The 14,980-nt window shown below is 31.4% G+C and overlaps 1 protein-coding gene across 3 annotated transcripts; it reads right to left on the bottom strand.

Annotated features, from left to right (window-relative positions):
• Positions 1 to 9,383: 9,383 nt before the first annotated feature.
• On the bottom strand, positions 9,384 to 14,476 carry LOC105177061 (putative receptor-like protein kinase At2g42960). Of its 3 annotated transcripts, XM_020698858.2 has the most exons (9): positions 13,860 to 14,476; positions 13,250 to 13,322; positions 12,447 to 13,167; positions 12,242 to 12,346; positions 11,955 to 12,077; positions 11,473 to 11,643; positions 11,224 to 11,353; positions 10,896 to 11,105; positions 9,384 to 9,912 (listed from the first exon to the last, which is right to left on the bottom strand). In XM_020698858.2, the coding sequence occupies exons 3-9, from the start codon at positions 13,094 to 13,096 to the stop codon at positions 9,781 to 9,783; spliced, it is 1,521 nt and encodes a 506-aa protein (XP_020554517.1). In that variant the 5' UTR covers positions 13,097 to 13,167; positions 13,250 to 13,322; positions 13,860 to 14,476; the 3' UTR covers positions 9,384 to 9,780. The 3 variants fall into 3 exon arrangements, with proteins under 3 accessions (XP_020554517.1, XP_020554516.1, XP_020554515.1); XM_020698857.2 differs by lacking the exon at positions 13,250 to 13,322; XM_020698856.2 differs by lacking the exons at positions 13,250 to 13,322; positions 13,860 to 14,476 and adding an exon at positions 13,579 to 13,840.
• Between the last annotated feature and the right edge of the window lie 504 nt (positions 14,477 to 14,980).

Here is a 14,980-nt window from a genome sequence, read left to right as displayed (position 1 = left end):
TTTCTGGTATGGTGTACTGTGTGACATCCTGAATTTGGATTTGTTTTCTTTCTATACATATGACAGAAGTGACTCTTACGCTTAACCACAATTAATGAGTTATTTTTATATGCACGAATAAATTAGGAACGAAAGTGGTATTTCTAAACTTCTTTAAACTATAAATTAGTTATAATTTTTTTTTTATAATTATGAGATTTGATATAATTCCTTCTCTTGCTATTCCTATAACTTTTGTTAAAATTTAGGGTGAATGGTTTTTACATCTCCTCAGATTAGGCCAAACGACACAAACACTCCTCATATTTTATAAAATTACAGCTATACCCTCTAAGGGATGTTAGTGTAATGCTTTTCAGGGACACGTCTTGTATTTTATAAAATTACAGCTACAACCCTGAGGAGTGTTAGTGTAATGTAAGTACAAATACAACTATATCTCATATCGTATAGCTGTAATTTTATAAAAAGATAGGAGGTATTTGTATATTTTGGTTTAATTTCGGGGGTGTCAATATAATTTACCCTAAAATTTAAGTTTATTAGAGTTCTGGTCACAAAAATTGTAGATTATTTTAAATATAACAAATATGAAATAATAATTATATATGTATATGTGTGTATTTTAAAATATAAGAGTATATAACATAAATAATTTACATTTCGAAGCATTGTATTAAATATAATATAAAGCTATATATTGGTACATATACTTATATGTATTTTACCAAATATTTACAATATCAAGATATCCCAAATACATATATTATAAATTTATAATTTATTTAATATTTAAATACCTATGTTTCTTATATTATGCATTATTTTTAGCTTTAAATTTTTATTATATCTGTTTAACCGAACATACGCATGAGTCATTTGGAGATTCAATTTTGATTAAATATTTTTATTGATTTCTTTGTCATACCAAACATAAAAATAATATAATAAAATCATGCCATTTTCGTCTTTATTCCATTTCTAATTTCATTTGAATTTTATTCTCATCCAAATCCTGTTCCCACTGGATTTGAATAACATGAAAATACAGTGAGAAAATGAAGGGGTCAAGAAGAAAATAAGAATTAAGTAGGCGGTTTCCGCCATTCCTCCAATTTTCATAACCTTAATCATATTGAAATTTGATTTCTAACAAAAATGTGTTTACAAATTATGAAAGGTGATAATTTTGGGTCCTACACAAATTGATTTTCGAGTCTTATAACTTTAAAATTTTGGCAATATTCATCCTTTTTTTGGTGAATTTAGCCGAATTGTATGTGACTCACAGATGACTGCAATTAAATTGTAATTTTAGTCCTATAAGTTAGGAAGCGTTGAAATTTTTAGTCCTGTAATTTGGGAGAACTGGTATTTTTTTACAAACTAAAATTACAAGAAAATTGCAATTTCCAACCAAATTAAGCATGAAAAAATTAAAATTGCCAAAATTTATAAAGTTAGAGGATTAAATTGCAAAAATCAATTTCTACATAGCTAAAAATATCACCCCTAAAATTACAATTTTCCCAATTAAGAAACCAAGAATCAGACGATACCGTCCAGTCGATGTGATAACTAGTGAGGTTACGTACGAACCATATTTAATTATACTTATCTAGACAAAGAACTTAGGCACGTTGTTCATGTTATTTCCTTATATATATATTTGCATGCGTTCAAACAAGTGATTATTCTGACAATCTGAACAAGTCATTATCAAAATCTCAACCACCTACTTTTTTTGTAACACCAATATAATTTTATTTATTTTCTTTGATGTTTTACCTAATTAATGTTCATTTCCCCTTTACATCCCATGTTTATAAAATGCTTTTCTCCCCTATATTTAATGCAACATTTTATACACATCTCTAGATTGCAAAAATATGCAATTCGATTTGTCTTCTTCTTCATTTAGGAAAAGTTACAATTTCCGTCCTATAAATTTGAAGGTTGACATTTTTCTATCTATTTAGAATTCATATTTTAAATAATGACACGTTGATTTACGAATAACACCCAACTCATCCCTCCCACTCGCCCCTGCCTTCCGATTAGGAGGTCAATTGTTGCCACTCTACATCCTCTTTGGGAGAAAACCCCCTTTCCGTCACGTTTTTTGGGTTTGTGGAGACTTCGTTAGGAGTTGAAAAAGGGGAAAAATGCAATTTTATCTCTCTGTAATATGAAAAAAAATAAAATATTCACTATGAAAAATAAAATAACAAACTACCTCCTATGTTTTAAAATACAATGGATTAATTTACTGATTTTTTATTCATATAGAATATTTACTCATTTGACATAAAGTGCATTTAACGTGATTGGGACTTGAATGAGTGAATGCGTGCTTTCGCATCTCTCCCAGTACCAAATGTAACAAAGCGCAGTTGGAGCATGACAATTTTGACTTTGTGGACTTGAGAATTACATAGTTCGGATGCACACTGCGTCTTTTGAGGACTCGTCTCCATCAATCAATTAACAAAAACGGCTGATACATATATATATATATATATATATACACAATAAAACCTTTATAAATTAATACTTTATAAATTAATAAACTCTCTAAAATAATAAAATCTTCCGGTCCCGACTTGAGCCTTTGTAAAAAATCATCAAATTCGATAAAATAATAAGATAATAATTTTTTGAAAAATTCCTTTATAAATACTAGGTCCCATTAAAACTCTAAATTAATATTCATAAATATTACAATTATAAATATTATAATAATTTGCTAAAATATGAAGTCTGTAATGCTTTACGCATTTTATCATTCATGAATGATGTTGCGATGCCTTTTAGATGAGAAGACATGGTTAGGTGTCATGCATGAATCTATTTAATTGGCTATAATAATTATTTAAGTACAACGAATTAATGTAATCATATATATTTAAGTAATTTCAATGAATTGATACATGCATCTATGAATATAATAGTTAATTGTATACAATAAATTAATATTATATATAAATATATTTAATTCGTTACAAAGAATTGATTGATGCATGAATATAATCAATGAAATATATACTAATTTATTTATTTTCAATACATATGTACTAAATTTGTTGAATTTAAAAAGTCTCTCTTTTAATTAATAAAATATTAATTTATCGATAAATTAATATCTCTCTAAATTAATAAAATTTCATGGTCCCAAGGTTATTAATTTATAGAGGTTTTACTATATATATATATTTTGGGGAAATTACAATTTTAGTCCATTAACATAGGTTGGGTGGGAATTTAAATCAGGAATTAAACAAAATAATAAATAAGGTCAGTAATGTCTGAACAATGACAATTTTCAATCTAATTTGCCCTAATATCGCCAAAATTAGGCTTTGTGAATGGGAATATTTGTCCTAATCACAAGCCTAATTCTAGCCTGATTCCAGCGATATTTGGGTAATTGGACTGAAATTATCATTTTTTAGATATTATTGTCCTTATTTGCTATTTTGTTTAATTCCTGGTTTAGATATGATGAAAAATTGAATGATTATGAATCCTATTTTACATTATACGATGTTTGGTTTGAGGTATTGCATGTGGAATATTTCATTTGATAACAACGTTGAAAGGATTAAATGTAAAAGGACTATAAAGGGTATTCATTTTTACGGTATTTATATTTTTATATTGTAGGTTGTGAATGGTTTAAAAAAAATCATTAAAGTACTTATTGAAATACAATTGCTTAAAACAAAATTAATTTGTGAAATATTTTCTTGTTTTTTTGTCTACCCCCGTGTTATGAAAATTCAACTAAAAACCCCCTATATTAAAAAGATAAGCAAAAAACTCCCTGTGTTTTTTAAAATTTTGCACACTCTCCTCTTGCCGATTATTTGACTTAACAATGTTAATTTTTTTGTAATTTTCTATTATACCCTTATATATTATAAATGATTGTTATTATAATGAAAGTTGGATCTTTTATATCTCACCAGAACCATAAGATCAAATCAATTTTAAAAATGAACGGTCCAGATTTTATGTATTTCAAAATTATATTAAAATAAATGTATGTAAATTTATCATGAATAAAATATTGTATAACACATCCATTGACAATCACTGCTAGGCGACGGGGGGGGGGGGGGGGGTTGGGAAGGACGATGATGTTGTGCATCTTTTTCTCTCTTTCTTTTTATTTTTCTAATTTTATAAATTTTAATATATGAATTACATTAATTGTTTTTGTTTAAATATAAACATATTAAAATACTAAAATTTATTTTTTGTAAATTTATATAAATAATATAATTTCAAAATATATTCAATATAGAATTAAATCAATTATTTAGAAAAAAAATATCATGTAAATTTATTTACTGTAATTTATATAAATAATATAATTTCAAAATATATTCAACACAAAATCAAATTAAGTAATAAATGAAAAATCATGTATTTTAATTTTAAAAACATCTAAATATTAAAATAACCCTAAGTATTTGATATTTTCATATATAAAAATGTAAAATAATCTAATTTGATGTAATGATATTTTTACATATAAATATTTCATGAATAGTAATTGTTCAGTATTTGTAATTTTTTTTAATAAAACGTGAAAAAGGTAAAGAATTAATCAAAGAACTGAAGAAAGGAGATAATGGCATAAGATAGGAGTAATGTCCATTCAGATGGTCAATGGCTAAAACTAGATCAAAATGGTATCCTACTCTCGTTTTTGGCTCGTGTACCAATTAAAAAAATAAACACTTTTTATTGGCTGATTTTTGCTGATGTGGCTTATAGCGTGTTGCCTTGTTTTTCTGTTTCCTTGACATCAACCACCACTTGTCACATTAGCAAAAATCAGCCAATAAGATGTATTCTTTTAATTTTTAATCAGCATACGACAGGTACATTCAACTTTTCTACTAATTTTGTTTTGAAATTACAAAATGAAAAAAATAAAAAATTATTTGCAATCATGATAATTACAGCATAAAAATGTCAATAGATTATAATTACAGAATTAAAAATACAATTAAACCTGTATTTAAATGTGGACTAAGCACGGGATTAATATAATCAAGACTCCATGAAAAAGTGAATGAGATATTCAAATTTATTTTTAATATTTAACTAATTTCTTATAGTTTTGATTATATTAATAGCAGAATTAGTCTTAATATTTCTGCTTTTCGTAAAGTCAGTTATCTTAAATTATTGATACAATATAAAGTTTATATATATATAATAAGATTCTTATAAGTTGGAAATATATCATAGAATTAGATATACTATGGCCCAATATATCACTGCAAGAAAATGTTCAATAGCAATGAAAAAAATTAGCGTCGAACGAATTAGTAAGTAAAATTCTCGTTGTTAAATTACATTATTCAATATAAAAAATTACTTGCTAGTGATTTTAAAAATAAAAATTTATTTGCTGTCGAATTGATTAAAATATCTATTAACTAAGGTTGCGTTTGGGAGGAGGGATTTGGATTTGTCTAAGGATTTGAAATGAATAGATTTCGAATTCCTAAGATTTCAAATCCATATAATTTGAAATCCCTTATTTGGAATTACAAGGAATTTGCGCCAAGAATTTCAAATTCATTATTTGGCTAATAATTCTAAAGCATTTATAGTCTTCAATCTTCTCTTTACTTTTCTGTTCTACAAAAAGTAATAAAATGAGTCGAGCTCGAGCTCGAGCTCATAATTGAACCGGCTCGCGAAATGCTTTGAGTTTAAGTATGTCACCGCTGTTGGAAATAAGCTTTAAAATTCTCTACATTGTCAAATTATTTCCAATATTCCAGTTTAATTTGATATTTATTTGAAATTTATGGCCCCATTATTATAATGATTTAATTATGAATTTATAAGGTTTAATAAGTTTACATATTTATGTGACCTATTTATAATTGGATTTATTATAATATTATGAGTTTTAATTAGGCCACTTAATATTTTATAACCGTCATATTTTTACAACTATTTAAAGGGCCATTAGCTTTCTTCATTTGGCACATGGAGAGAGATATATATTTGGTATAGCTTATGTTTCGAGAAACATTTTATACTCCCACAAGTATTTGTAGAGTTTTTGCAACGTGATTGTGGACTGGTTCCTAGTCTCCTCGTGGTCGTGCACATGGGATGAGACACTGTTGAGAGCTAATGGGGTTTTATCCTGGAGTCATGGTCAACCGTTAAAACCTGCACATAGGGAGGCAATCATGGCTTTAGGTCAGCGACAAGTGTCGTGACTCTCCATCGGTGCAGCTTTTCTAATTTCTAAATTTATTTCATTCATTTACGTACTATATATAATTGTCATAATATGTATAATGTTATTTTATATATAATATTATTTTAAAATATAATTATAAACACAAATCACACCATTTTCCATGACAACCGCAGCTTGCGGCATCCAAGTATCAACATCACACTTGTTTGATCCATTTGATCTGTCGAAACCTTTGCTAAATGGTTGTCCATCTCTTTGTTCCAAGAAACATATTGTTTTTTGTACTTGATTGCTACAAGATTTATAAAAAATAATACTTACAATATCTAATAATTTTAATTAAGAAACTTTAGATGCTACTCCCTCTATATGTATAGGAAATGGCTTTCTTTAGGGTAGGTAAGCTCCGCTCATGAGGATGCAAGCTCTTAACTGTGGGCCTGTAATTCATGGTAGGTCTTTGAGATCCCTTGAGACGTGACCACAATTTGAATTAAATATATTTTGACTTTAAATTTTAGTAATTAATTAATTCAATCAATTAATTTTAAATTTAATTAATTAATTCTAAAATCCAATCATTTAATTAGTCCAATTAATTGACATTTTGAGTTTTCTATCACATGGGACCTTACTTGCATAATCCAATTATTCAAATAATTAATTTAAACTCCTTTAACAATCCACTATCTCTTTTAGAGCTAATTCAATGATTAATTCCCATCAGAAATTAATTATCCAATTAATTTTCTACAATATCGTTAGTATTTTGTGTGTGACCCTTATAGGTCCACCTTCAACTAAACTTAGGCTTGTCTAACTTTCAGTTCATTTATCCAAAAGTACACATTACCATGGGTGGTCGTCTAGCAATAGTTTATAATACTAGAGAACAAGTGAAACTGTGTAAACATTTAACAAAGGGTAACGTATGGCTACGATCTTTTCATAAAACTATCAGTCGATCAAAGTCTAGGGCCAGAAATTCTAAATCAGCTCCCATACTTGACTTCGATAACTATGTATCGGCTCTTAACTGTATTTCTCATTAATCAACATAAGAAACTACATTCCATTTGATCCCCAACTCTGACCACAGACTTTTAGAGATTAACACAGTCTAGAGGACATGGGGAATTATCATCATCTCATGGTGCACGACGGGATTCCTTGGAATGTACCGACCTCCATGTATGTTCTGATTACACTGGCACAGGACTTTTGGCAATCACATAATAATGCAATTACATTAGTCAAGACCAAGATACGCCGCCTCATACACCAGGCTATTGTGCTCCTCAGGTCGGAGGACTAACTTCCATACTATCACAACTAAGGAGTTTCAGTAACATTGACCACATAACACGGGCTTCCATATGATAACTCCGCGAGTCAATTCAGTAAACTCGACAACTCACTTGTTAAGCTCCCAGTAAAGTGCATAGACATCGTACATCTATCGGCGATGAAAAGTGGCATTTATCACATGAATGCATCACTTAGCTCAAACTTCTACAAGATCAAATGGCAACCCAACTTCATTAGATTAACTGGTCTGTGGACTTTGTTCGTGAAATGCAATAATAACATATAACATAACATGACAAAAATGACCACAGAATAAACTATATTTATGATATTCAATATTACATTGAATAAAATCATTAACAATAAATCATTACTCCTGTGAATAAATAATGTACGATTTATTAAAGCTAAGTGCCTTAAAATAATATAGACACAACTTTAACCCACTAGAAGAAAATTTACAGTTACTTATATTTTAAAGGCTGTAAAATAAAAATAGTGGTAAAATAATATTAATTCATAATTAAATGAAATCAAGGCTAAATAGTATAAAATTTTATGTGTTTTCAAAATACAACTAAAAATTTCTTGTATTTTAAAAATAAGTTAAAAAATTCCTCTCTATTTTTTTAAATGTAGTTCAATCTCTCCTCTTCGTTAAATGTAACTAACGATATTAATTTTTTTTTAAAATAATTATTATGCTCTTATTTATTATATATTATTCATTATTTTATTGATCATTGGATCTTTTTTAAATTTATAAAAGCCGTAAGATCAAATCAATTCATCTTAATCGTTAGATTTTAAAAAATTAAAGGTCAAGATTTAACAAATTTATAAATTTATTTTTATACATATTATTAATTATAAAAATTAAATTATTATTTTATTCAAAATAATAAAAAAAAAAAAATCTGTAACCACCCCCACCAAACCCTGCCCCCCCTCCCCCATCGCCTACCACCCCCGCCGCACCCACCACAGCCACACCCCACCGTACCCCACCCACCCCGCGCCTACCCATATATTAGTAATTTAAATTTAATATATTATTTATAGTAAATAATATAAATGTTAAAATATATTTAAATTAAATATTAATTTAAATTAGTTAAAAATATTATTGTTATTGTTCATTATTATTTACATTATAAATATTTAATTTTTTTAAAAATAAACTTAGTATTACTTCTTGTGTTGTGATATTAATTTAATTTTTTAATTTTAATTATAAATTTAGAAAATATATATACACATTTTTGTAGTTTGATGTCTAAATAAATATATTTAAAAATAAAATTATTTATTGTTTAGGAGGGATGAAAAATATAAAAAATTATTAAAAATAATATTAAAGTAAGTACATTAGATTATAGTAACTTTAAACACAATATATGAGCATTTTTTTCAATTTACCTTAAAAAAGGATCTAAACCCGTAAAAAAATCATGCCCACTTTCACCACCCGTAAGAGCACCCCACTTTCTGTTAGTTTCTCTGTACCCAAAAACAATACAAAAACTTAATTTATTTACCATGACAAATGTTTTAATCATATTCGCAAAAATTACACCCAACAACACATTATATGATTGTGTGGTCAATGAATATTTACTACAACTATTTATTTTTAATCATGCTAATTAATTACAATAAAATGTTATAATTTTTGTAACGATTCCAAACTTATAATTGATGGATACTTCATCTGTCAAAAAGTCTTGTGACATATCTTGAAAGAAAGGGTTTTCTCTGAAAGTTTCAGACCTTCAATGGCGGCAGCCTTAAGACAAAGAGGATAGCAGAAGAGATGGATACAGTACAAAGTTGGGGCTAGATGAAGTTGCTGCTAGTTCATAACTGTTAAAACATGTCAGATATCAAGAACAGGAATGTCGAAAGAACACCAAAGAGAAAAAGAATGATGATCATAATGTTATAAAGAAATGGCCCATTGATCCAAAGAACACCTGTACAAGCAACAAGTTTGCCTCTCTCTCTCTCTCTCTGTGCAATACCTTTCTTCGGTCCTTTTGGGACTAGACGACAACCGGAACCACAACAGAGCTGTCAATAATTCAAGATTTCAAACTGGGCCATCATTTTTCCAATCACTCGGTCATGCAGGAATCTTTCCGACAACAAATTTTGAAAATGTGAATAGCATAGTGAGGGTCACTAAAAGCTCTGAAATCAGAGTGAGAAGCAAGAATTCACCCAAAGTCAGTTTTCTACGCGTTGTTTGTCTCAGACGTATGGCTCTCTGATGGCTCTACCCTGTTTTCCGTCTCTGCTGAACCACAACTCTCCTTCATAGATTCGACATCCATGCTTGTTGTTCTGCTTCTCCTACTCCTTCTATCCTGCAGACAAGAAAATTGGGAAGTTGAGATACGACTCTTGCTATATCTCATCTTCGAGTATCTATCGTCTTCCATATGTAACTTCCAAGCACAAAGATGAAATCAGGTGAAGATTATGAAACCACTAGTGTTATGAGTCTATTTACAAACCTTCCTTTAGCTTGTTTCAGGGCTATAAACCATTGAAAGTTCTTCGAGTTACAGATAAATTAACTCAATACAATGACAGGTAATCCCATTAATAACAGTGACCAAAATGAGATACCCACACAATAAACGACAATAAGAATGGGCTTTATAATCAACTCTCGACTTAGTTGTAAGTACAACCTATTCTACTTGAATTAAGGGCAGACAAGAAGTTCTTTTTAGGTTAACACTAACAATTTGTCTGAGATTCAATCCGTGTATGTCCTATATCTGATTAAGATGGTTTAAACATTCGCCAGAACTACTAAATAGTAGGTTCATAAATGGTAACGGCAAACTATTACATAATCCATATTTTGGAAAAAATTGAGCGGTTAAAATTGAGTAGAAACGAAATAATTGGCCATTGTGGATATCACAATTGTGCTAACTATAGTTAGTTAAGAAAATCTTCACTGGATACTGCGATTGTGGGTATTTCTTTTCTCCTTTAGGGACACGGATATTGTAAGGCTACAATGAAAACGACGAAGAAGAAAGACATGAGAAGAACAGTGTAAAAGCCGCCATATATGCACAAGCATTTGATACTTCAGCGAGTTGCAATAGTCATTTTGAAGAGCATTGGAGAAATCCTCCACTGTAAATTATGTTATCATCAATGACAAGAATTTCAGTGGTGAAGCAACCACGATGAATTTATTACGCTCATACGTCTGTTTATAGTACTTCTTTCATATGATCAAGGAAAATACAGAGACAGCATGCAGAAATAAAAACACAAGCAACCTACATTGCTTAGATGAACTCCAAGCTAGAGGTGGAAAGCTCACCTCACGATAAGGAAACTCATCGGTTTCGAGCATCCGAACAACCTGACTCATTTTTGGGCGTTTCTCAGCATCAGGATCGACACATTTAAGTGCAACTAGAAGCACACGTTTCAGGGCACGAGTCGTCGGCTTAACTTCAAGGTTAGGGTCAACAACTTCTTCTGCTCTTCTGTTTCCAACCATCATTTTCAGCCACTCAACAAGATTAACCTGCCACATAAACCGTTATTGCTTGTTACTGAAGGATTTGCAAGATTACTCACTCACAGTCCTTGGAGGTATGCGTTCCCATTTTTTAAAGGAAAAAAAAAACAAGTAAATATGGTACTTCATTGGCAGGACGACTGTAGTCGACAGGGTCTCTTCCAGTAACAGCTTCCAACAGGAGAACACCAAAACTGTAGACGTCACTCTTTTCGTTCAACAAGCCAGTATTTGCATATTCAGGAGCCACATAACTGAAATCCACAAGGACACCTAGTTATGAAAATCCTTAACTGATACCAACTGCACTAAAAAGATATTATGAAAAAAACACAAGCGACGAAGGAGATGAAAAGCAGACATACTGACATACCCAAATGTTCCCATCACTCTTGTTGTTATATGGCTTTCTCCGGATCCCAAGAGCTTAGCCAAACCAAAGTCAGAAACTTTTGCATTGAACTCATTGTCAATCAAGATGTTGCTAGATTTTATGTCCCGATGAACAACTTTTGGTTCTATAGCTTCATGCAAATAAGCAAGTCTGCAAAGTCAAAATTTTTAGGTAACATGTTACTGAGACAGATGGTGCACTTCAATAGCTGTTAAACATGCTTGAGTTAGGTGTCAAATTGTTCATTGGCATGCATGCTCTATGTGAAATAAGAATCATTAATGAAGATCGCAAGGACAAACTTCGAATTGGGCGGTATGAAATGTTGAAAGTCTCCAGCCCACAATTATCAAGACAAGATGACTTTGTAATTATTTTTATCAAAAGTTGGTTGCTTATAGGAAAAAGAGAAAAGCATTTTCAAGTAGTTCACAGTTGGAGTCTAGTTAGAATCCACTTACGCTCTTGCAGTGCCAAGCAGAACCTTAATACGGGCTTCCCATGTTAGGGTGCCATGTTGTCTCATTGCCCCATGGAGCCACTGTTCCAAGTTGCCGTTGTTTACATACTCATAAACCAACATCCTTCAAACAAAAACAAAACAATGACAGCTAAGAAAAGTGAATTAATAAAAACAGTCAACAAAAAGACATAAAAAATTAAATCTAACATCTGACAACCACATAAAAACGAGAAGCCATACGATCTAAAACCTGATTATCAACTCTTATCTAGTAAACAAGCTAACCTCTGAATTCCTTCTATGCAATAGCCAAGAAGCCGAACAAGATTCTTATGTCGAACATTGCCAATGGCCTCCACTTCAACTCTAAATTCTCTCTCTGCTTGGCCACTGCAACATAATTTGCCATTCGATTATACACAGTATGAACACACTTTATGACGATGTGGACAAACTTCAGAGAAGTTTAAACATAAAAATGGATACTCACAGATTATTAAGAAGTTTCTTAACCGCTACCTCTGATCCATTGACCAATCTTCCTCGATAAACAACTCCATAGCCACCTTCCCCGAGAACACACTCTGGTGAGAAACGATTTGTTGCATTCTCAAGATCCCTAAGTGTGAACCAGTGGCCCCACCCAAGATGAGATATTTCCGGCAAACCAATTAATGGTGATGGCATCACGAGCCCATACGACAAAGAAGATTGTTTTCTGGCATTACCAGAACTTCCTTCCTCTCCTGACTGAGAACTACAGGCCCTTTCATGATGATATATTGAACTGCACTGACTGACATTATCAACATCACTTGATCTACTCCTGCCCAAATGAACTATCTTCTCTGAGTTCTTATCACTTGATTTATCATTTATATTCAAGAATAAAGTTTCTGGATGATCATTTGTGCTTTGATCCCCAACTCTATCAACTCTGATTTCCTTTGAAACATTAGGGATTCGGCAAAGAGAGTTCTTGTCCAAGGTTCTCCGAGATTTTCTTCGAAACATGGCCCATATTGATAGGATCCCCAGAATTAGAACTATAAATGCACCAACAGATATGCCGATCAGAACCCATAATTTTATACCCCCATATTTCTTCGATAACTCAGCGTTTAGACTTCCGGACGACATCTTCTGCAAATTGGATGTGAGGAGAAATTCTGCTGTCCCTAAGTTCTCGATAGGAACTAATCCATCGAATCCTGGATCCCACAAACAAGTAACATAACCATAAAGCACAAAATATAAATCTCTATTGAAGATTATCAATCATATTGACTGAACCTTCCTCAGTATCTAATGCAGTTCTGATTATCAATCATATTGACTCAACCTTCCTCGGTATCTAGTGCAGTTGCTGCAAAAACCAAACGTCACAATCCTAATTCGGCAATTCAGTCCCAGCACCCATAGGAATTCCTTATAGTATTAATTTAATTACTGCTACATGTAATGAGTTCCAAAGCAAACCCAACCAAATCAAGAAGCAGCATAGGCATGGAAAACCCAGAGCAGGCAGTGAATGTTTACTATGTCAAGGCATAAAATTTACATATACATTCCAGGAAAACAGTGACCAGATCATCAGGCACACGCATGTTCAAGACACTTACCAATCAAACAAAGCTTTTTCCTCAGAGAAACCATGTAAAAGTCAAAATCATCACACAAGTCATTGTATTTCAGAAATCCAACAGAATGGCATACCCTTGAACCCAAAACATTGACAATTCACACCAAATCCCAAATCAAAATCTTTGGGGGGTTAAAAGAGAGCAAAATGACAACAAGAATGACTTATCATCCAAGCAAATTAAAGATAGACAAAATAAAAGAGATGGGAGCGTAACCAAAATCAAACCGAAGAAGAAGAAGAAGAAGAAGAACCAGTCACCTTGGCAAGTGATCTGAACTCAACCCCTTGATCTTCTTCCTTGAGAACCCAAAGAAGCAAAGAAAAGGCACTATTTTTGCGTGTATCAACAGAGGCTCAGAGAGCATAGAATCCCAATGCGAGATGAAATTCAAACAAAAAAACCCACCAAATGAAAACCAAGAAAGGAAATAAAAGAAAACAAGAATAGCCCAAAAGAATGTTACGCAGCTGAAGAGGAGTAGTTTAGAAGTAGAAAGGGGGTGTGGCCTGCAGTGGGCCAAAGAGAATTCAAGAAAACGATAACATAATGCAAAAAATGGGAAAGCAAATTTCTTTTCTTCTAAAACAATGCCAGACAAAAATCTAATCTTTGTAAGTGAGCAGAGCCTTATTTTAATGGCGGAAAGAATTAAAAGAGTTGGGAGATGCCTAATAAAGGCAGAGTCGGGTGAAAATGGTAGGTGGGGTTTTGTAAATGTGGAGGAGAGAGAGGCACATTGGAAAAGCTGGCAAAAGAATAGCTTGGTTTGCAATGGAGGAAACCACAGAGACAGAGAGGGGGAGAGAGAGAGAGAGAGAGAGAGAGAATAGTAAAGTGAAAGCAAAAATGAGGTGCACAGAGAACTGCATTTATAGCTCCAGCAAGAAAATTAGATAAATGGCGGAAGTGAAATAACCCGAAAAGAAAAGGGCCAAAATAAAAGAAAAAGGAAAGAAAAATGAAGCAACAAGAGAGAGAAAGAGAGGAGAGAGAGAGAGAGAGAGAGTCAACTTTTAGATGTAAGGAGGGAACAGCAAATCTAGGATTTGTGACTAAGATTACAAATCTGCCCCTTACTTCTTCATAGTAATTTTTTTTTTTTTTTTACATTGAAATGTGAACACACAGAGAGTCGTGAGGATTGACCGTCAGAACTGGAATGGCACCCACAATGTTGTTTGGCTTTGAGAATGTATGGCCACGTTATGTTCTTTTATCTTACTTGGGAAAATATTTTTGGTAAATTTAAATCACATATATATATTATTTAATGAAATATTTTATATATATATCTAATAAAAAAAACCTTACATTTACGCATAAAGAGTGATTACTTATAATGTGACATTGATTTTTTGAATTACCAAAAATATCTCTT

This window comes from Sesamum indicum, linkage group LG13 (genome assembly GCF_026168435.1).
Source record: "Sesamum indicum cultivar Baizhima isolate 11 linkage group LG13, ASM2616843v1, whole genome shotgun sequence".
NCBI lineage: Eukaryota > Viridiplantae > Streptophyta > Magnoliopsida > Lamiales > Pedaliaceae > Sesamum > Sesamum indicum.
The sequence above is the reverse complement of the archived record's forward strand: the minus strand, read 5'-3'. Positions and strand labels throughout refer to the sequence as shown.